Genomic DNA, 24,561 nt, shown 5'->3' on the forward strand with positions numbered 1-24,561 from the left:
AAATATAAATATAATATATATATGATATATATATATATATATATATAATAATATCACTTGTAAAAAGTTACTTCAAATATTAAATATTATATATATATATATATATATATATATATATCACTTGTAAAAGTTACTTTTCAAATATAAATATATATATAGATATATATTTAATATATTATATATATATTATATTTATAGTAACTTTTTACAAGTGATATATTATATATATATATGTGTGTTGTGTGTCTGCATGATTAAAAAAAAAAAAAAAAAAGAAAAAGTGTCTTCGTGTAGTGGTGTGTGTTTTTCAAGAATAAAATTTTTCAGTAGTGTTTACAGCTCGGATGACGAGAGTTCTAATCTTGCTTAAGGGATGAAATTCAGTTCTCTCATTTAATTGCCTGTTACAATATATATATATATATATATATATATATATATATATATATATATATATATATTATATATATATATATATATATATATATATATGATTTTTACTAGTGCGTGAGATTACCTGGCATCTTATTGCCAAGTTACGTAAGAGATGAAGTCTCATCGCTGAGACAAAAGAGACAAGGAGAGAATACTTAAGTAGACCAGTCGAGTCGAGAACAATAACAGGTTGAACCAGCATCCGAGTCTAGTCGTGAGAGCAACTGGTTGTGGATAAAAGCAAACCCTTCGAGTTGGCAGCGACCGGTATCATCCGACGTCATTGTTATAATACCCTTTTATTGCATTCAAGATATAAAAATGGAGTCTACAAACTGGTCTCCATACAGAAAAACGCACAAAGACAGAATGGGGATGAATGTAAGGCTTCGCCTGTGAAAAGTAAAGACTGATGTTAGCAATAAAGTCTGAAAATAAAAATGGGGAAATGTACAGTACCCACCATTTATCAAAATACGGCCGCCAGAAAATCAAATAATGTCATTTTCATTATACCCCCGTCTCTCTTTTTCAAACGAATAATTTCCTTCTTATTAATGATTTTTCATTTATAATATATACCTATAGACATTTTCATCGTAAAATTATGTGCAATGACTGCCAACGAAATTTGTGGCAATGGTGATATAAACGATTATTACAGAAAAGCACGCAAAAGTAATATGGCTATCCTTCACAGCACATTACCAACGACCAGTTCATCACATAGGATATATTCTGATATTTTTCATGACTTTCTCGTTCCACATATTACTTTTATTTTTCACTTCCATTTTTTCGTTTAACAGTTTTACTTTATTATATCTTACGAAAAGAATACTTAGTACAACGCGACAAAACAACAAAGAATTCACGTCGAAAGATTATCATTGTGCTTCCGAACCACCTCCTTCGAAATGCAGCAGATGAAGGAATATGAACAGAATATGCGAATTCTCTCATATTCCTAAGATCCCACAATCTCCTAAAACGAGCTTAATGCAAGTCCATCTTTACTATTGTAAATCGAAGAAGCCCTGGTGTCCTTGTTTCGGAACAGAAGCCTTGAGAAGAAAAACAAAGGAAAACATTTAACGAGAAGTAATTGTATTGTCATCAACTGAGCTCTGTTTTTCTGTCGAATGAAATGGACTCAACGTACCAGGGTATGTTTTGGAGACGAATTTGAAATTATATAATTTCCCAAATACATTTGTCTTTACTAACACAAATATTAAATCGAATGAAAAAGAAACCCACAAAATCACCGGGAATAACGTGTTTACTTCTAAGTATTTACATTTAATTTTAGAAGTAAACACGTTATACACAGTGATTTTGTGGGTTTCTTTTTATACACAGTGATTTTGTGGGTTTCTTTTTCATTCTTCAGAAGAAAACTGAAAGAAGTTTTTGTTTGATTAAATCGAATATAAAAAATATCGACCGAGATATGTCTAAATATGTATATCACTCCCTGAATACCCCACCCATACGAATGAATACACGAACCATATGAATTATGTCCCCAAAGAGACTATTAAGGAACCGTTATATCAAAAATAATGGGGTGTGCCTTCCTGTGAAGTATATCGCTCGAGAAAATCAATACATCGCCTAGCACGAAAAAAAAATTACCCCTACATGACAAGACCCCCAAGGGGCACCCGAAATTACACAAAATGTATAGATATAGCTCAGATATTTAGGGCTACCGACAGTAACATTAATGGGATATCAAACAACAGAAGCCAATACAGCACACTGAGGTGAAGTTGCCACTTGAACTGATGCAAGGAAGTTAAATTTCTCAGCCTTTGTGTTGGGGTAAATATGTAATATAAAGGGAGAATGAATAAACGCAAGTCTTCATACACGAGTGTGCAACTCAAATTATACACAAGGTAGTTATTTGCAAGTACGATCAAGAGCGTTTCAGGTCCTCGGCATTTTAGCGCGCTCCGTGACCTCTGTGATTTTGTCTAAATTTGCATTCCAATAAGCCACGACCTTCTCGCTCACGATAACGAGAGGTAAATACATGTCCATTGACGGCAATACTCTGTTATCAGTGCACGCGCTTTGGTCGGTAGGCCTCCCAAGGATTTCCTAACAACAGAAAATGGACCGATTTCGTGCATGTCAGGCTGATTTGACTTAATTATCACAATTTCTTTCCCTCGTACCTCAGTCCCTTTAATTTCAGGATCTATAATAATACAAGAATTTTAATCTCTTAAAAGTGCCAAAGGACGCTTGTAAGTAGCAGTATACACTAAATTATACATGGTCGTTGTATGCAAGTTTCCTATTTGATACAGAAATGAGAATCGCTACTGTAAACAATGAACAAAATTTTCCTTGTTATAAATGTAATATATGAAGAACAGCTGGAACGAAACTTTCATCGCAATTTCATGCAACATTTCTCAACGAAGTTCACTTAAACATAGTACAGAATAAAATATGTGCAAACAATTACAGGTTCAAAAAAACATAATGCAGAATTAAACTTGGATACCAGATACTGTCGAACTAAAAATAAGTGATAAGTAAACCAAACCTTACAATATATATATATATATATGTGTGTGTTATACGATCACAAGTATCACGTGAAGAATGTATATCAAGAGCCAGCAGGAAAAATGAAAAGCAGCAGTACCTAGCGCTTTCATGTATCAAGAATACACGAAAGCGCTAGGTACTGAAGCGCTAGGTACTGCTGCTTTTCATTTTTCCTGCTGGCTCGTTGATATATATATATATATATATATATATATATATATATATATATATATCTATAGATATATATATATATATAAATTAAGGTTTTTGCCACGAAGGAAAAAATGAAAAAGCGCAGATAGCGAGTACTTTCGGTCTTGTTCCGAAAGTACTCGGCTATCTCGCTTTTCTTTTTTTTCTTCGTGGCAAAAACCTTTATTTATACATAGCATCACGTTTTATATACTTCGTGATCAAGTTATTCATATATATATTATATATATATATATATATATATATATATATATATATATGTGGTGTGTGTGTGTGTGTGTGTGTGTGTGTGTGTGTGTGTGTGTGTGTTATGGAGTGAGGTGAGATCTGACCAACAAAAGCCTTCCAGTAATCACACCAGTAAATCACCAGACTCATAATAACACTTCATCACTAAACTGAACATGGCGAATTCTCACGAAACCTTCCCCAAACAGCCACTAAGGAATAGCATATTCTAACCTGCAATGATAGCAAGGCCACACATCCATTGTGCAATGCCGGGACAAAGTTCCCCGAAAATTTCTCGTCGACACGAAACCCCCGGATGTCGATCAACGACCCTGACCGGAAGCTCATCATCCTGGGAAGGTCATGGCGATCCTCGATCCCTCGATCCTGTTCTACGCCTCCTTTGGGCCTGTCCTATCAATCTCATTTTTCTTTTCTCAATCTATTATTCTTAACATTCTTTAATTCTCTAGTTCCCTAGCCTCATGTTTCTGATCGTCGACTCATTGATCAAAGCCGGTCGAAGAATCTGTTCTTTGTTGATCCGAACCTCTCCTGAGTAGATACCGTCTCAAATATCTTGCTTCCATTATGGTCATTATATCCTTCACTGCCTTCCACTATCCTGTTCATTCTGTCAATGCGCTGATTTCATCCGGCTCTTTCTACGATTAAACGCCACCTTACGTTCCTCGTTGGGCGAGTGGTTTTCGCGCTTGGCTACCAATCCAGTGGTCTAAAGTTCGATTCTCGGCTCGTCCAACGCGGAATCAGAGGAATTTATTTCTGGTGATAAAATTCATGTCTCGATATAATGTGGTTCGGATCCCACAATAAGCTGTAGATCCCGTTGCTAGGTGACCAACTGGTTCGTAGCCACGTAAAAATATCTAATCCTTCCGGCCAGCCCTACGAGAGCTGCTGATCAGCTCAGTGGTCTGGTAAAACTAAGGTATACTTAACGTCCTAAGGACTTTCATTTCGCAAATGCTTTGAAAATGTTGATTTGATGTGTTCAGTAATCATGAGTCTATACTGCCGTGGTGTTATTTTCTTCAGCTTTATCCACCCCACCTAATATCCGCCTAATATCATTCTCAAATGTTTATGTCCCATCTTCTAATTTTAATCTTCCTTACTTTAATGCAAACTTGTTCATTTTACTCGCAAGAGATTTAATCGTCTCATGTTGATTGTATTCTTGAATACACCAAGCATTTCCTGTCATTTCTTTGATCCTACCTTGTGTAACCTATCATTCAATGCCTGTATTGATCTAGTCAGATCTTATCATTTACTACCCTAAACCAAAGGTCTATCCATCCAGCTGATCCTTCTAAAACGCTTTTGGATTTTCCTCAATTGAATCTATTCATAAATGCCGATATCCCATCCTTCTTAACACACGCTTGAAGCTTCAATCCTCATATTAGAATAGAATAGAAGATAAAATTTAGGCCAAGAGCAAGTGCTGGGATCTATGAGGGAAAGTGAGAGTAGAAATATTTGAAATTGTCACAGGAGGAAAACTTCGCAGCTGCACTATGGAACAATTGTCAGGAGAGGATGGATAGCCAGATTGGAAGGAAGACAACCGGAACTCTGAATCTATCACTTAAATGCCCTGATCATATCCTGCTGACTCTAATTTCAACAGGTTTTATCCTTGATCAATCCTTTACTTTCTATACACTTCGATATCACTGACGTCGAGAGTTACAGTTGGGAGTCTGTTTGATCATCGACTTTTGAGAGACAAGTGCTTTGTTCATCCTTTTTCCAGCAACTCGCTGTCGCTAAATCATAGGTTTCATGATCCCTGGCGGTAATGCAAAGTGTCCCCTTCCTGATAAAGGCTTCGGGACATCACTGGTTTCCTTGTAGTGTCGAAGACTTCTATAACTGGAATTCATTACCATCTCGTAGTACGAGTGAGATGCTTCACAAAACACCGAATGTACGTCTATTATTATTATTATCATTTAACTAGTCTCGTGAATTACGATTCAGAAACCATCTTAATTTAGGATAAAGAGGATTAACATCCCAGCATTTGACAAAACCTTTCATCATCGCCGTACTACAGTGAAATGTAAAACGGCAAACTTTGCTCTTATGGTACTAAATATACAACTGGCAATAATGACTCATCTCTTATGTTGCCACGTAAGCTACACGAAATAAGTATATAAATAAAACAGAATCTCAAAATAATCAGCCAAACAATATGCGTCGAATGAACCCGTGACGTCACGTCACTCCCTATTGTCGCCCGATGTATGATAATATGTGGACACGGAAGGTCACACCAGTCTCACAATGAGTGCCGGCGTTGTCATTTTTTTTCTCGTCTTCAACTTCCTCTTTCATAATGCCGTAAATTAAAATCTATGGTAGCCTCTGGTTTTCAACATTGCGGGGAAAAACTCAATATCACGAAAGATACCTATTGTTTCTGCCGTTTATTATATGCAACTAAAAAATTAAATTGAAAGCAATGCTTATAATGAAAATTCCAGACAAGTTTATCAAAACTATGACATACAAACTACTGGAAAAAATAGCAAAATACATTGCAAATTTATAAGATAAATCAAGAATCAAATACATGAAACAAAAGAGTTCAGAGGCATGGAATAGCAAGTCACGAATTGTGTTATACACATTCATTACGAATAACAATCTGGAACCCCGATATACAGAAGAAATATGATGGCGTTATGAAAAAGGGTATTTACCAACCCCATTACAATCAACGCACCAAGTGGAAATATTATAAACCGTTAAAAATAATGTGCATGATTATATGGACTTTCTATTATTAGAAGAACGCGCTTCCTTCACATTAGGTCATACCCCAATGAAAGAAATTGCATTACTATGTTAAACGTACTCCTAAAAACTTATTACATTTCTGAATTCTGGAAAATTTAGATACTTTAAAAGAAAACTCAACTTCGTAAGAATTGATCAATCATAAAAAAAAAAACCTTCTTGCAACCTTCGAGCTTAATCCGAAATTAAATGAAACTGGGAACCTTCTAAGCTTTTTGCCTCCTCTTTCTCCTTCAGCAACTGAAAATAGTTTACGTTATATAAACACTTACAAACACATACGTAAAACCACATATATATATATATATATATATATATATATATATATTATATATATGTATATATAAATATAATATATATATATATAATAATATATATATAATATATATATATACACACACATATATATATATATATATATATATATATATATATATATATATGTGTGTGTGTGTGTGCGTGTGTGTGTGTGTGTGTGTATGTGTGTGTGTGTGTGTGTGTGTATATATACATTTATACACACACATACATGTATATGTGTGATCACTCAATCAAACTTCCTAACGTCGTATATAAATATGTTCTCCCTATTAATGACGCGAAAGACAGGAAAGATGCTCGAAACACATACTTACGTATAACTTGGTTCAAGTAATTCTTCTCATGAGAATGAAACAAACTTACACGATAATGTAAAGTTTCCATGAATGGTAAACATACAAAAGCAAATGTAAATAACATTGGTTATGTGAGGTAACACTTACCTTGCTTGACGGAGACGTATCTGGTGTTGAGGAGCGCGCCGAAGGACGCCTGAGGCAGGGAGTCCTCAAGGGCGAATAGCTCGTCCTTGGTGACGGTGTTGGAGCGGGATTTGAGTACAGCCCGGGAACCAATGGGGCTGAGATACTGGCCCTGCAGACAGGGGAGACACGTATTAAATTAAGGTAAATGTGGCCAAGATTGCCTGACACACTGCAGGGTAAATTTACAGAATAGCAGAGCATTTACTATAATGCTGTACCTATAATTTCCAAAACAGAATACTATCAGTTTTGTATCCAAACTTAAAAACTCACGACGATGTTTGGAATATAATCTTGAAAACTAACGCCAATATTTGTATCTTAATTTAACTTAAATGTTTAAGAAACAAAACTAAACGCATAAGCTAAACGTATAAGCTTTCCTAAAGCAGAATACATTATCTGCCACAAACTATAAATTATACTATCTTGTCAAGATAGTAAAATTTCTCCTTTCAGAGCTAGCAGAAAATCTATTTGCTACGCTCTTTCATTTGATTCCGAGAAACAGAAACGTACCAAGATGTTATTTTTACGTTCAGAATAGAACAGGATGTAGCATTAAAGTCACAGGCCAAGCGCTGGGACCTATGAGGTTACTCAGCAAAGAAACAGAAATTGACAGTACGGGGATTTTTAAGGTGTAACAGGAGGAAAACCTCGCAGTTACACTATGACTCAATTGTAGGTAGAAGAAGAGATTATAAACGGAGGTACACTAACAGGAATGAGAGAAGATTGCAGTTAGGGGCCGAAGGTACGCTGCAAAAATTTTAATTAATGCCTACAGAGCACCGCGTGAGGTGCGCTGACGGCACTAAACCCCCTAAGAGGATTTTAATGTTCAGAGACAGTGTCACAGTTCCCTGTAGTACTTACTTCGTGATCCCTAAGGGCGAGGGAGCCATGGTGGTACTCGAGGGAGAACATGCACCCTCTGCCGCAGGCGTCGACGAGCTTGCCATCGAGGCTCAAGTATTTGTTGTTGCTCGTGTGGATGGCGTACTTGTGGTCACGGAATTCGAGCGTGAAAAGGGTGTCCTCACCCCAGGGGACATTGGCGTCAACCTCGATCTCAGTACCTTCCTCGTTGAGATGGGCGTATCGCTTGCGACCCAGTGACCTCAGGTTCACCTAAGAGAGTGAGATGCAGCGTTAAATGACGAAGTAAATGATAATGGACATCTCACCACGATACATTAGTAGCATTTATCAAAGCTGTCTCTTTTATTCCTAGATGAAATTTACACAGATTCTCATGCAGACAAACTAGAAACTGAAGAATGATATACCTGTGGGCGAGCGGCCAGATGAATGGTCCAGAGTTCAGCATCCGTGGGCACCTTGGCACTGCAGATGAGTTTGTCGCCGGCAGCACCGAGGAAGTACCCTCTGGATACGTTCCTCAAGGCCCATCGACCGTGTTCGTCGTCCGTCACGGACACTTCGAACATGCACGAGACTTCTCGATCCTCATTCTCGCAGGTGACGTTGCCGTACTGTTGAAATGAACGTGAGGCAAAGGAGAGAGAGAGAAAAAATATGTAAATACGTGAACACAACGAGAGGTTGAACGCACATAAATGTTCTTGCGTGCCATCTTTCAACATTTGTTTTCCTTACAATATCACAAAACGACACATATACTTGAAATGAATTGATATGTAAGAATTGGAAATGACATAACTTGAGAACTGAACAAGAAATAACTTGATCAACAAAGGTTTCTTTTAAAGATATACTAACATTTTTCCACAACTGACTCATTTTCGTAGTCTTACCTGATCGACGGATATGTATTTGTTTAAGTGGGACTTGAAGGTGATGAGATCTTTCTCAGCGGGTTCTAGAGTCCACATCTGTTTCTTTTTGAGAGACACGCCTGCAACAGCATTGAAAAAATATATGAAGTAATGCACTACTTTGATTTAATGAACATCATAAAACGAAAAATATTTCTACTGAAAGTTTCAAGTCGCACTGTTCATCTCACGGAGGGAGGCCCCTGTACCCACTCACTGTCCCATGCTGTTATTTTGGAAACGTCCAATTCTCCGAAATAAACATTCTATTTTCACACGCTCCAAATATAGGATTTCTCATAAAAACCTCGTTAGACTAAGGTTAATAGGAAATATGCTAGACTTGCTTGAAATGGCAAATGTGCCCTAACAATGATGTACTTTAATGTAATTGGCAAGCAGTAACGTATTTCAAAGTAACGTACAAGATATCTTAGTGCATGAAGCAGGGTCGAACAGTTATAGAAAAAATGGTTTAGAAGACAAACTGTGCCTTTCAGCTCATGCCCACAATAATATTCTCAAAACTAATATACATAAATTCCTTTTTTGAGACCGAGGTATTTTAGATCGCAGGAAACAGTCCCCATAAATCATATTTCTTCACATTTTTTAATGTTTATTTTTTACAATTTCCTTTGGGGCATCACCAGATCAAAAGTCCTATAATGACAACATCCGAAAGCTGCTTTGAAAAAGATTACCCTGAAAGGAAAAGCGAACTTTCTGAAAGGTAAAAATGAGCCCGACCTTTGAAAGCCCAACCAGTGACAAACTGCCTCCATGCCATTCTATAATGAAGTCTGACCTCGCGAGTAGTTCTCCAGTAACAACCGTAATTAAGGGATCACATTTCTTAATAAGAGTCCAACGGCGTTCGTTAACACCACTGGGAGACCAAGAATAAAAAGAACACTCTGATCTTGTACTTGTCATGTTCATGACTTGTGGATTTACCAACGGGGGAATACGCTCAAAGCCTGAATAGCCATGCACATAATTCGCAGTGTAAAAATATTTTCACGTTGACACGAATAAGGAATTTACAGAAAAGTTTTTCGGAACATATAATGAAAGAAACAAATTTCTATATATAACCAGTATACTTATTAGTGATATACAAATTGCGCGTATGAGCACATTCAACGGTTACAGATAATCTGTATTTTTGTAAATGCAAAACAAACTTAATCTAACGCAAAAAAAGAAAAAAAAAAAGGCACAAGAGCACATTATAATTCTGGCCTTGCCCCCAAGACTGGCTCTCTCCCCAAATATGCATCCATTTAACAGGGCCTAAGTATCGCAGACTCTCAAGTCTAGACTCTCGGAGTAGACTCCATTAGATAACGGAGCTTAAGAATCCTAACATGACTGAAATTTTCTTATATGAAATAAATTGAACAACAAATTATAATTCCCAGGCTGTAAAATACAGCAGATAAAAAGGTCCTACGTCACACTACTTGACTGAAGTCAACTGTCTCGTATAAATACATTATAAATGATATGAATGTTGTCATTATCTTCCTGAAAATAAATATACCTCTCTCTGTCACAACGAGAGCACAACGTCGTACTTTTTATGCAATGGTCAAAAGATTCACAGTTGTGGATACATGTGTATATTTGTCATTATAATAACAGCAGCTTACACATGTTTATACACACATGTATATTTATAATTTTAATAACAGGACCTTTCGCATATTTTCCAACATGCGTCTTCAGATAACTCCTGTTATTATAAATACATATATACATATGAGTCTGATCACAACATCGTGATTCATATATACGCATTAAGCTACAAATTTATGTTAACTGAAGGGGAATTTTTAGTTGATAATAATTTCGTCGGCTCCCGGGAGCGAACCTAGGAACCCAGAAATCAGGACGTAAAGTGAAGCGCCTTTCACCACACAGTTAACATATATGAAAATATATTAATTCTGAGGTATTTGTAGCTTAATGCGTAAATATACATATGTATAATGCGTAAATATACATATGTATACACAACTGGGATTCTTTAGACGGAAATCTCTCTCTCTCTCTCTCTCTCTCTCTCTCTCTCTCTCTCTCTCTCTCTCTCTCTCTGAGGGCGTCATGCGTCCTTACCATTGGCGTTTATCTTGAATCCGAAGGTCTCGGCTGTGAGGTACTTAGCCTTGGCGTTGATCAGACCGATGGTCCAGCAGCCAGAACCGGCTGCCCCGGTCCCGTTCATCTCGCCACAGCCGTTGAAGCCGTTCACGGCGTTCAGACGAGACATCTGAAAGGAGAACGTAAAACTAATCAGTACATACAGTAAACATTCTTATGATGCTGGGTGCAATTCACCTAATAAAGAATGTTAGGATAGAAGGTACACAAGAAAAAAAAAGAATGTTAGGATAGAAGGTATACAAGAAAAAAAAAAAAAAAGAATGTTAGGATAGAAGGTACACAAGAAAAAAAAGAATGTTAGGATAGAAGGTACACAAGAAAAAAAAAGAATGTTAGGATAGAAGGTACACAAAAAAAAAAGAATGTTAGGATAGAAGGTATACAAGAAAATAAAGAATGTTAAGGTAGAAGGTATACAAGAAAACATCGCTTCGGATTTAGTCAAATTACTGCAACCTGGACTAAAAAAAATAAAAAATAAAATAAAAAAATTAAACGGTCATTAGTCGATACGCTACGTATATATCTTATATCGTAAAGTTACTTGAATAAATCTGACATCTGTTTTCACAACTAAATGAAGATCTTGAAAAACACGACTTTCCCGATGCATTATTAGTGCCTTGGTGCATCTCAAAATTACGACGGGAATTCTTCGAACAACATATAAAGCATTGCAACGTCTCTAAAAAAGCTTGCATGATTGCTTGCAATGGATGGCAGTGACAACACCATTGCTAAAATGATTGTGCACCTGCTTGTTCAAACAAATTGATTAATCGGTACTGAGCTCTAAATGTTTTCAATGGGGAATGATGGCTTCCAGTTGCAACATTTTAGCCTAATTGACGTTACAATTAAAAATAATCTGTAATAATCTGTCCTTCCATGACATTCCAGCCGTCAATAATGGGGGGCACACCCTCTCGGTACCAATTTCCAACTAGTATTGAATTCCGGGATGATAAAGGAACAAACACACACACACATACATATATATATTGTGTGTGTGTGTGTGTGTGTGTGTGTGTGTGTGTGTGTGTGTGTGTGTGTGTGTGTGAAGGTATTTAGAATCAACGACCATTATCATGAAAGGTCTTACGCCACAGCGGTAGTCCCGTTATATACGTAAGACTTACTGCAACCAGCCATGAACAAAAGATGCAAAACTGATGTTGATGGAGTAATATCAAGGAAATTTACTGCTTTCCTTCCTCGTGGATTTTGTAACAGAAGAAAAAACTTGGTTGCAGATGGGAGAGGTTTAAACTGGAGTAACGACAGCAATTTCGCAGACTCAAAACAAGCAGATGATTCCGTTTTAATCGGCAAAAACCAGGAGATTTTTTACAACTTCCTTAATAAAACGCATCATATATTTACCGAGATGGTAATGAAGATCAGTCTAAGCAAAAAATCAATGACGATAGATTACACAAAAAGGAATGAGATAACGTTACATGAAGTAAAAACGAATGCAGCTGAGTCATCAAATGTTCAGGAACAAGACCAAACTGGAGTTCTCATGCGACAGAATTTTGTGAGACTAAAATAGAGAAAACAATGAACAGGATGACCGTGAAACTCAAGCTAAAAGATGTTTTCGATTGAAGAACACAACTTCAAAGACAATATCAGGAATCCGATGGCAGGACAGATAAAGAAAATGTATAATAGCAGAAATTATGGAAGTTACATCTAGAGAGGAATGAAGTGAGTATTCTCAAGTCTAGAACAACTCCACATGACTTATGTTTTAGCGATACGAAAGTTCCGAATATAATGGCAATAAAATGCACAAATACAAATATGTAATATCCTTTGCTGGGCTCCAGAGGAGTAGCAAGATTCAGATCTATTTGGATGAATAGAGATTTGTGGAAGTGAAAGCACGAGACAGAGGAGACTGATATAAAATAACAGAAGTCCTTTGCATCGCACGGAACTGGAGCTATTGAAGATGACATACAACCAAACATACTTGTATACAGACACTATACACACATATATATATAGACTATGCATGTATATCCTTAAATCCACGGAAGAATGTGAGTGAAAACTGGGACTTCGAACAAGTACTTCCGAAGTTTATTCTACATTTCCAAGTTCACTCAGTATGAACCCGAAAATGTAGAATAAACTACGAAAGTACTTGTTCCAGGTCCCCCAGTTTTACTTGCCGAAATTTCTACCCTGGATTCTAGGATATTCTCGAGCATGTGTTCCTTCGTGCTACATTGGATATGCATATATATATATATATATATATATATATATATATATATATATATATATATATATATATATATATACATACACACATATATATATATACATATATATATATATATATATATATATATATATATACTATACATATATTATATATATATATTTATATATATATATATATATATATATATATATATATATGAATAATTATCCCATCACCGTGATTCATATAAATCATTCGAGCTACAAATGTCCTTTAATATCTAATTCGCTCTACCTCGGAATTGATATATTTTCATATATGTAAACCGAAGGGAATTTTTAGTTGATAATAATTTCACTAAAAATTCCCCTTCGGTTTAAATAAATGAAAATATATCAATTCCGAAGTAGAGCGGATTAGATATTAAAGGACAATTGTGTAATAGTGTGGCACAGTGTTGTTATTCCAAAGGCAATAACTTAATAATACTTAAGAAAAAGGCACGAAACGGATAATAAGAAAAGAAAGAGGGATAAGAGAATGAAAATAATCAATTTTACGAAGGTATCGTTTTCTCGGACTCGACCCAAAACGATTAGGCGTTAGCCCACAGGCATCTGGTCTGCATCTCCCAGGCATCTTCGAGAAATTGGAATCCAACCCATTACGCCTCATCTCCGATGATTAAGTGATTCTCTGGCACGCCCGACATTTGTGACACTTCAAGCGTCGGAGAATTAATGTAAGGTGGACCTTTTCAAGAGCCTTCTGTTTAATATAACCAAGGGAAATTCAAGGCTTCCTTGTTTCAAAGGTGGATCATGTGAAAATCTAAGCTCCACCCTTTCCAAATATAGGCCTCTAGTATCGACGAATCAAAAGCCATGAGTGTTGGTCATAAGACAGCCCAAAAGGGGTATCAACGAATGACCTATGAGGTTACCAAGGGATACGCCCCTAAGAAGCCAGGACATGAAGAAGGAGGCGTATACAAATTCAAAGCCTACGAATTACTGTAGAAGACCTGACAGGAAGGCGGTCTCGTATGAAGTTAGCAGCCACTAAGACACAAAAGGTCTTTCAGAAAATGCCACACCCAGTCAGAATCCAAAAATCCAAAGGCGGGGCTAAGGAGATTTCAACTGAACAAAAAGGCGAGACAGAGAGAGAGCAGGGAGAAAAGGGAGCAGAGAAAAAAGGGGAACAGAGAAGCCAAGAGAGAGAACAACCGGGGAGCCTGAGGGGAGAGCTGCAGTGGCATGGCCGTGAAACAGAGAAAGACAGAAGAATCCCCAGAAGAAGAACAGGTGCAAAAGTGTGGTGTGCGAAGCAATCAAAGACAGTGAAAGTGACAATCAATACTCAGTAAATTTCCCTCGTGCCTATAGACTCGTAATTGCAACAAGTGCCAATTAAGTTTTATCAGTCCAAAAGCCCAGTAACTCAAAAGGTGGAAAAACTTTATAAGTATCCCAGCGAAGAATAAACCTATGTTAAGAAAATATCAATCTTCATTTCTCATCCAAAACGATAACCCTTTTTGCTAATTCCCCAAAGTACAGCCTCCACGGCACACGTTACCTTAGAGCTGTGTACGAGAAAGTAAGTACCGTCACAGATATATTGGTGGCAGAGCGACGGGATACGATGAGATACAGATTGATATAGTGACAAGATTAATTGATGTCCAGCGGTAAGGATAGGAAGAGACAAAAGAGACAGCAAAGAAATGGTGATTAGCGACGTGATACGAATACACGAATGACAGTTAAAGACAGCGGACGCGAAACAGAATCAAAAGTTTAGTGTCGGCATAAGAGATTTCAATCCATTCACGCCACTCGAAAAAGAAAGTTCTCCCCAAAGACAGTTACCAGTGCTTCCCCAAATACAAAGACAGTTTACCGAGTTGTAACATAAAAGCGCTCCAAAAAAAGCCACCACACTTTGCGAAAGTAAAACTCCACTCTGAGAACAAGAACAGTCGTTCCACTAGAAGAACAAGATGTCGAAAGCATGAAGAAAAATATCGAGAGGAAGAAGAGAGAGAGAGAGGTCCCCTTTTTTCGAAGAGAAGAAGAGAGAGAGAGAGAGGGGGAACCAACACATCATTCAACGCGCTGGTAGGCGAACGCAAGCGGTCAGACGTAAACCCGGGAGTCGAAGACGACGAAAGAAGTTAAGTCCAAAATAATATCCTCACACTTACATAACATTAAACTCTGTTAAAAGTAAATTACGCGATTAACATTTCAGTTAGACAATTTCTGGTATTTCAAGATTAAAAGATTTTCCCTCTGAAACCTTTTTTTTGGCAACGAAACTACGATATTCTTTAGTTTTACTAATAACTAATCAGCTACTAAGACCTTTTCCCGAACATTTGTATTTACTAACCAATAACTTTAAATTTTAATTTCTAATTTTGATTGTGTCATTTTATGTTATTTTTTGTGATTTTGGTTGTTTTGCGATTTCTTGTACTTTTGTTTTGTTTTTTTGTTTTAGTATTTGCTTTTACTTTTATTCGTTACGTCGAATGAATGTTTACGTTGTTTTTATTTTGTTTGTTTAGGATAACAAGGGTAAATCACGGGAGGTCTCTCGTTAGCGTACACTTTACGGTCAGTTCAGTATCGTTTTACCAGAACTATTAAGAGGGTTTTGTGTTGTTTAAGAATCGCTTACCGATAACGTAAGACTTTGAGAATATTTCTGGGGAAAATTCTTTTATTTTTTTGGTGATCGAATACTTTAGTAAAAATACTTTATTGTTATTATCATTTTCTTTCGGGTTAATACTGTCATAACTTTGATACTTTTAATGATACTCAGTACTTAAGAAAATTTCCATTAACGAGTCGATGGTCAAAGGGAGACCGACTCCTTATCAGAACGTAAGAACGCTGTGCTCACGAGAAGTCAAACAAGGAAATTAACCATGCCGGAAGGTACACAGTCCGCGAATTCGAACGCAAGCAGTAATGGGAAACACATAAGGGACATGTTGATAATCAGTCCCATAGCTAAATTTTGCGGAAGAAAGAACGGTCAGTTAGCTTGTAACTTAGAGAACTGGATAGAGCAAGTGGAGACACGCCTAGATAGCATAACGGGGACAGATAGAGAAAAGCTTATTGAAGCCAAGAGTTATCTTGATTTGGAAGCCGGAGGAGACTTAGAACGCTACGTCCACTCCGAGACTTACCGAGATCTTAAGAATTGGGAAGAACTGAAACGGTATTTTAGGAAGGTTTATTCCACAGTTGGTGAAAGAGATCCAGTTTACTAGCTTGGCAAGGATAGTGCGTCAATTTAAGTTAGACGAAAGACGTTATCCAAGGAGTTTAGCTCTCAGTTGTATAACAATATGAATGAATGGGGTAACTTCATGGAATCCACAGGTTGGATAGAGGTAGAAGGAGGCAAGCAAAAAATGCTAATGAGTCATGTTAAAAAAATATTTAGACTAGCAATAATGATTGGAAGCCTGCCTACGGAAGTTATTGCAAGGATGACTCGTAAGTGGGAGACATCCGATGATGTAGCAGAGATTGAAGAGGAGGAAACAAAAATCCTAGGTAGAAGACCTGAAGGGAATCCTATATACAGACCTTTAGTCGCTTTAGGACAAAAGAAAGAGGTCCAAATAGATCTAGGACACCATCTAGAAATCAGAATAAGATGCCAGGTAAATCTTCTCAAGGAGGATTTTCGACAGTCACGTGTTATAACTGTCAGAAGAAAGGACATTATGCCAGTGACTGCCGAGGGATGGCCTTCTGTCCCTTCCATAAGAGAACAGGACACAGTGCTCGAGAATGCAGAAATAAATTTGTTTCAACTCCTAGAGGTAGATCTCAGTCGAGAGTCAGAAGTAGAAACAATAGTCAATCTCCCCCAGTTAGAGGAAATAGAGATTCCGCCCCAAATAGATATGCTAATCAAACAGCAAGCATAGGTTATCAATCAGTTCAGCCAATGTCAGACGACGCAATGGGAAATTTTCTGCTTACTGGTACAATGAATCTTCCTCTATAACAGAGAGAATGTCCGGAATGTCAAGGCTAAGTCAAGCTACACAGGTTAGCAAAGTTGATGTAGGGAATGAATATAATTATAGACCCTTATTTCCCGCACATGTCGGTCTAGAGAAACCTATTGTTACATTCTTTGATACAGGTAGTCCTAAGAATATAATGTCAGAAAAGGTATATCGGTTGTATTTTTCTCACTTAAGATTGAACACAGCGGTAGATTGTAGAATCACAGACGTCCAGGGTAATGATATCCACGTAATTGGACAGTTAGATTTTCCATTTAGGCTAGGAAGAATTGCTCTAAGAGAAAATGTTCTGGTAGCCAGAGATATACAATTAGCTTTTGCTCATTTGCTGATAGGTTATCCAACTATGGCTAGACACGGGATAGCATTGATGCCCCTAGAGAACAACTAGTGATTAAAAACGGTCGTGAGATTTCTAGAATACCAATATGCAAGTCAATTAAAAGAACCCAGACTCAACAGAACCCCACACTGAAAGGTATTTTAAAGAAGGATAAGACGGAGGGAAGATATCCAGAATGCATCACGAGTTCACAACAGATCATTAACCTCTTAGAATCAAAATCAATGCACTTATTTAAAGTTAGAAAGGGAATTAAGAAGACTTAAAACCAGGAAAAGAAAGTACTTGGGTAGAATGTACGGTAAATCCAATTTTTGAAGGGAAGGAAATTCTCACGCTTACTGAAAAGTCGCAAGTAAATGGAATACATTATTCTTCTAGTTTACATGAAGTCAGACAGAGCAAAATAGCATTACAGATTACGAATAACAGAGGAGGAAAGGTTAAATTAACACCAGGTACAGAGATAGGCCTAGCAGAAGTATACTCCATACCTATCCGAGTTGTAGAAAGGGAAACAGTAGCCGCGATCAGTAAAGGAAATGAAAATTATGCTCAGGACATAAAACTGAGAAGAGCTAAAATAGGATCTCATTTAAAGGACATTAAGGAAAACCATGTTAGAGAAGAATTCATAGACTTATTGTGCGAATATCAGGATATAGTCGCTCTAGACGGCGACACCTTGGGAAATACACGCGAAATAACGCACAAGATAGACATTCCATCGAACACAAAGCCAATCTACATACCAGCCTATAGAGTAGCACATTCCCAGAAGGAGATCATTGAAAGAGAAGTACAAAGAATGAATAGGCAAGGAATAATAGAACCATCTAAATCCCCATGGTCCTTTCCACTTTTGCTAGTTCCTAAAAGGGGACAAAACTTACAGAATAGTTGTGGATTTCAGAAAATTGAACCAAATTACTGAAAATGATCCTTATCCAATGCCGTCAATGCGAGATCTTATCGCCACTATAGGGTCCAAGAGATACTTCACCACTATAGATTTATTGCAGGGATTCTTGCAAATCCCTCTAGACGAAGAAAGTAAACCTTTGACTGCTTTTTCCACTAGTAACGGCAGATACCAGTATGTAAGAATGCCTTTTGGTCTAAAGTCAAGCCCGGTAACTTTTGTAAGATTAATGGATAAAATTTTGGGCGATTTACTAGGCAAGGACGTACACTGTTACATAGATGATTTGGTAATCGCAACAGATACCATAGAGGAACACATAGACTTAGTCAGAGAAGTCCTAAAGAGATTAAGAAAAGCCAACCTGAAGCTTAAACTAAAGAAATGTAACTTCCTTAAAAGGAAAATAGACTACCTTGGTCATACACTAAGTGAAAAGGGCGTAGAAGTAAACGAATTAAAGATTAAGTCGATTAAGGAATATCCAACACCTCAGTGCAAGAAGGACGTAAAGTCATTCTTAGGTTTAGCAGGTTTTTACCGCAAGTTCATAGGGAACTTTGCAGTCATATCCGCACCACTAACTGAACTTTTAAAGGAACACGTATCATTTGTATGGACAGACAAGCAGCAAGAAGCATTCGATGAATTGAAAGAAAGATTAACACACCCCCCAGTACTTAGCTTCCCAGACTTTGGCAAAGAATTCTTTTTAGCCACGGACGCAAGCCACATTGGTATAGGAGCATGTTTAATGCAAAAACAAGATAATAAGTATAATGCGATAGCTTATTACAGTAGGAAATTAAAGCCCTCAGAAGTGAACTACTCAGTAACAGACCTCGAGTCTCTAGCTATAATAGACGCTTTAAAGCATTTCAGATATATCATTTTTGGTTACAAGATAACCGTGTTCACGGATCATTCAGCCGCAGTAGAAATGCTAAAGAACCCTAATTTTTCTGGACGAAGAGCCCGTTGGTTCATGACAGCCCAAGATTATGATATAGAGGTGAAATATGTCCCTGGGAAGACGAATAAGGTAGCAGATGCATTATCAAGATATATGTCACAAGGTGATAGTATAAATATAAGTCAAGAAGAAGAAAAGAATGAAACAATGTGCAATGACGTAAATGTATTCACCATGCATTATACAGAGGAGCTTTCCCGGCAAAATTTCATAAAAGAACAAGAAAGAGATGAAGATATAAGGGAACTGTTTAAATACGTTAGAAACGAAAGAAAACACAGCCAACAAGAATTAACCGAACTAGGTAGGAAGGTTGGATGTCCCACAGATGCACTAACGGACATAGATGGCGTATTAATTTGGATGTGTCACGAATATGACCCATTTGGTCAATTTCTAGGTGTACTGCACAAAAGATTAGTACCTAAGAGTCTAAGAGACAAGGTCATTGAGCTAATGCACGACGATGACATGAGAGCTCACCCAGGAAGGGATGAGACAATTAGATTAATCCAAAGAACTTTCCATTGGAAGGGAATTCACAAGGATGTCAGTAATTATGTGAAGAGCTGCAATACATGCAACAGCTACAAAGGAAGAACAGACAAGGAAGTACCACTAGGGAAATATCCTATCCCACAGACTCCTTTCGAAAGAGTATCTATTGATCTTATCACTAATCTCCATACCACGAGTAAAGGGAATAAGAATATACTAGTATGTATCGACGCGCTCACGAGATATACAGAGTTGGTACCACTAACTAGTAAAAGTGCCAAGGAATGTGCAATCGCTCTCTTTGATAAGATATTTTGCAGATATTCTGCCCCACAGCTCATTATTTCTGATAATGGGACCGAGTTCAACAACTCGTTAGTTCAAGAAATTTGTAACGCCTTTAAGGTAGAAAAGGTAGCGATACAGCCGTATCACCCAGCTAGCAATGGCTTGGTAGAAAGGAATAACAGGAAGGTTTTAGACGTATTGCGTCACACAGTAGGACAGGATCCTGACTGGGACGTCAATTTACCTTTAGTCCAATTGTCATTAAATGCAAGGCATCATACGAGTATTCGTGCAACTACCATAAAGCTTTGATGGGATATGAACCAACAGATTACCTTATGCATGGCTGAATCAGCCAATACAGCCTAATTACTCTGAAGATATCATGAAGATAAGAATCGGAAACTTTAAAGTAATCCACAAGCAATTGCAGCAAGAATTTAGAAGAAGCCCAGCAGAACATGATAGAGAAGCACCAAGAAGGATTAAGGCCTGTAGACTACAAGAAAGGGAAAGATGAAGTCTATATAAGAAGGAAGTAAGAAGTGGTATTGTATAAGTTAGCCCCACAAATTTCACAGGACCATACAAGGTCGTAGACGTACAAGAAACTAAGATAAAGGTTAAGAAAATGAATAGCCAAATGCCTTCCACATATGACTGAATCATTAGAAGAAGAAGAATTTTGGATAAACAAGGACAAGGTCAAGAGAACCAAAGAAGTTGAAGAATCCGAAATGACAGAGACGTCAGAAGACATTCCAGAAGAAGGAATTAGATATAACCTAAGAAATAGAAGAGTCACTTTTCAGTGAAACAGAAGAACAAACCCATTAATTCATCCAATTATTCCCATGTATTTATTTGATTTCGTTATTGCTAAGTTTACCTTCATCGGTCGACTTAGGAAAATAAACTTTTATGTTACAATTCTTACTTTAATTAGTCGGTTTGTAGCAATTTTTTTTTGGTTAAGTGCACTTAACTTCAAATTTATTTTGACTTGAAGGGAATTATTTGGGTATGTAAGAAACGATTCAATGCGCAGTATAAGAATTTCAAGACGTATATTAAGTTTAATCGTTCCATAAGAACATTCTTAGAAGTAAAAGAATAAATAAGAAGGGTTAAGATAGACATTAAGAGATTTTTAAGATAAGAGAATTCGTTTTAGAAATGATCAAGATTTTGAAGGGGTAATTAATACACTTACTTTGTTCAAATCCATTAGATGTTGATTGATGAAAAAACTTACTATTAAGATATTAATCGATGAAGACTCACTAACAAGAAGTTAATTGATGAAGACTCATTAACAAGATAGTAGTTGTTGAAAACTTACTAACAAGATATTGATTGGTGAAAGCTAACTAATTGTTGTCACAGTAGAAGAAACCTACAAGTATTAACCACTAACCGGTTCCTTTAACCGAGTTGCCAATTTTGTTTAGTATCAAGCAGTGAAGGTTATATTGTTTAATGTACAAGGTTACTCAGAAATTACAGTAAGAATGTCCAATGAAATTTTGCATAAACACAATACACACTCTCAGTAGGAAGTCAAGGACACACTTGTTATTGCATACAAATACACAAGGATATTTTCTCCCAGGACTTGTCTCCAAGCAGCAGGTCGCAGCGAACAAGAAGCCATCAAGTGTCGTCAACAAAGAACGAAATTTATTTTCCATAAAAGAAAGACGATATCCACCTAGATAGAATAGGACTGAGGACTGAACCAATCATGTACTGTAAACTGGATAGTTAACTATTGTTTTTTGCTTCTACCATGCATTTATGTAACTTATGTGACTTAAGGGCTTATGTATGTTAAACTTTCAGTTTTTCTTGTTTTTTGGTGATTTAGTTTTGTTTGCATTCAGTTTCACGTTTCTTAATGTGATTTACTCATATTTGAATTCACTTTGATGATTCCTTTAATTACTTAATCAAGTACTTGTTCATATTCATATTCAGTTTTAATGTTTCTCTGAATGTTACTTACTCAAGAATTTATTCATGTTTACATTCAATTTTGACTGTTGCCCTTAATGTTACTTAATCAAGGATTTGCTCATGTTTACATTCACTTTTGATGTTTTTAAGTTAAAGTTTCAATATGATTTCCAAGAAGCATAAGTTAGGAGTCCTCTTGTAGGTATAATATTTGCTTCAGCTTAGATAACGCTGTCGGAGTCAGCGAGGTAGCGGGCCGAGACTGTAATAGTGTGGCACAGTGTTGTTATTCCAAAGGCAATAACTTAATAATACTTAAGAAAAAGGCACGAAACGGATAATAAGAAAAGAAAGAGGGATAAGAGAATGAAAATAATCAATTTTACGAAGGTATCGTTTTCTCGGACTCGACCCAAAACGATTAGGCGTTAGCCACAGGCATGGCTGGTCATGCATCTCCCAGGCATCTTACGAGAAATTGGAAATCCAACCCATTACGCCTCCTCATCTCCGATGATTAAGTGATTCTCTGGCACGCCCGACATTTGTGACACTTCAAGCGTCGGAGAATTAATGTAAGGTGGGGACCTTTTCAAGAGCCTTCTGTTTAATATAACCAAGGGAAATTCAAGGCTTCCTTGTTTCAAAGGTGGATCATGTGAAAATCTAAGCTCCACCCCTCCCAAATATAGGCCTCTAGTATCGACGAATCAAAAGCCATGAGTGTTGGTCATAAGACAGCCCAAAAGGGGTATCAACGAATGACCTATGAGGTTACCAAGGGATACGCCCCTAAGAAGCCAGGACATGAAGAAGGAGGCGTATACAAATTCAAAGCCTACGAATTACTGTAGAAGACCTGACAGGAAGGCGGTCTCGTATGAAGTTAGCAGCCACTAAGACACAAAAGGTCTTTCAGAAAATGCCACACCCAGTCAGAATCCAAAAATCCAAAGGCGGGGCTAAGGAGATTTCAACTGAACAAAAAGGCGAGACAGAGAGAGAGCAGGGAGGAAAAGGGAGCAGAGAAAAAAGGGGAACAGAGAAGCCAAGAGAGAGAAACAACCGGGAGCCTGAGGGGAGAGCTGCAGTGGCATGGCGTGAAACAGAGAAAGACAGAAGAATCCCCAGAAGAAGAACAGGTGCAAAAGTGTGGTGTGCGAAGCAATCAAAGACAGTGAAAGTGACAATCAATACTCAGTAAATTTCCCTCGTGCCTATAGACTCGTAATTGCAACAAGTGCCAATTAAGTTTTATCAGTCCAAAAGCCCAGTAACTCAAAAGGTGGAAAAACTTTATAAGTATCCCAGCGAAGAATAAACCTATGTTAAGAAAATATCAATCTTCATTTCTCATCCAAAACGATAACCCTTTTTGCTAATTGCCCTAAAGTACAGCCTCCACGGCACACGTTACCTTAGAGCTGTGTACGAGAAAGTAAGTACCGTCACAATTGTAGCTCGAATGAGATATATATATATATATAATATATATATCTTATATCTATATCTATATATATATAATATATATTATATATGCTATATACCAGACATTTAATAAAATTAACATCCAACCCCGCACAAAACCTCAAACATCCCGTGTCATCTGAGACCTTAACGAAGTACGTTGGAAGCAAAAACCTCAAAAAACACAAGACAACCGGCGCCACTTGCTAACCAACCTCTTCAAACCTGTCGCTCCATACAAAACATGCAACGGGGGCAGGGCAACCAAGGCATGCTACCTGCGGTACACTCCAATGGTTGTTTTGCTGGGTGGGGAAGGGGTGTGTGTTGTGTGTGTGTGTGTGTGTGTGTGTGTGTGTGTGTGTGTGTGTGTGGGGGGGGGGGGGGGTGGGGGGGGGGGGGGGGGGGGGGGGGGGGGGGGGGGAAGAGGTTTGGTCGCCACAGGGAGGATAATTTCGCCCCCAAATTGGCCTTTCCACCTCATCCCTTACTCTATCTCTCCATCATGCAAGTACTTGAACAGGCGACAAACCTCAGCAAGGCCAAGGTAACCACACCCTTGAACAAAGCAAGGGATTATAATAAATGCTTTTGTTCCTGTATGGGAACATGAAGGCCATTCTTGACCTGCGTTGTTCCTCCAACAGGTATATATAACACATGCTCACTCCTGCTGTTACTTCTTAAACCACCTGTTGCCCGCACAACCAAAATGCAGACGCTGTAACTTACTCAGTGACTGACAAATGTATTCCCAAAACTGAAACTTTT

The 24,561-nt window shown here is 37.5% G+C and overlaps 1 protein-coding gene across 3 annotated transcripts in view; it reads right to left on the reverse strand.

Moving 5' to 3' along the window:
• The window catches only part of LOC135195626 (protein singed-like), a 400,445-nt gene that overhangs the window by 62,822 nt on the left and 313,062 nt on the right, over positions 1–24,561 (reverse strand). For all 3 annotated transcript variants that reach the window (XM_064221971.1, XM_064221969.1, XM_064221970.1), the window contains 5 exons: positions 11,012–11,165; positions 8,870–8,970; positions 8,381–8,587; positions 7,968–8,222; positions 7,047–7,197 (listed from right to left, as the gene is read on the reverse strand). In XM_064221971.1, the coding sequence (XP_064078041.1) occupies positions 7,047–7,197; positions 7,968–8,222; positions 8,381–8,587; positions 8,870–8,970; positions 11,012–11,165 (868 nt within the window). The remainder of the gene's footprint in view (positions 1–7,046; positions 7,198–7,967; positions 8,223–8,380; positions 8,588–8,869; positions 8,971–11,011; positions 11,166–24,561) is intronic.

Source organism: Macrobrachium nipponense, chromosome 16 (genome assembly GCF_015104395.2).
Source record: "Macrobrachium nipponense isolate FS-2020 chromosome 16, ASM1510439v2, whole genome shotgun sequence".
Classification (NCBI taxonomy): Eukaryota; Metazoa; Arthropoda; class Malacostraca; order Decapoda; family Palaemonidae; genus Macrobrachium; species Macrobrachium nipponense.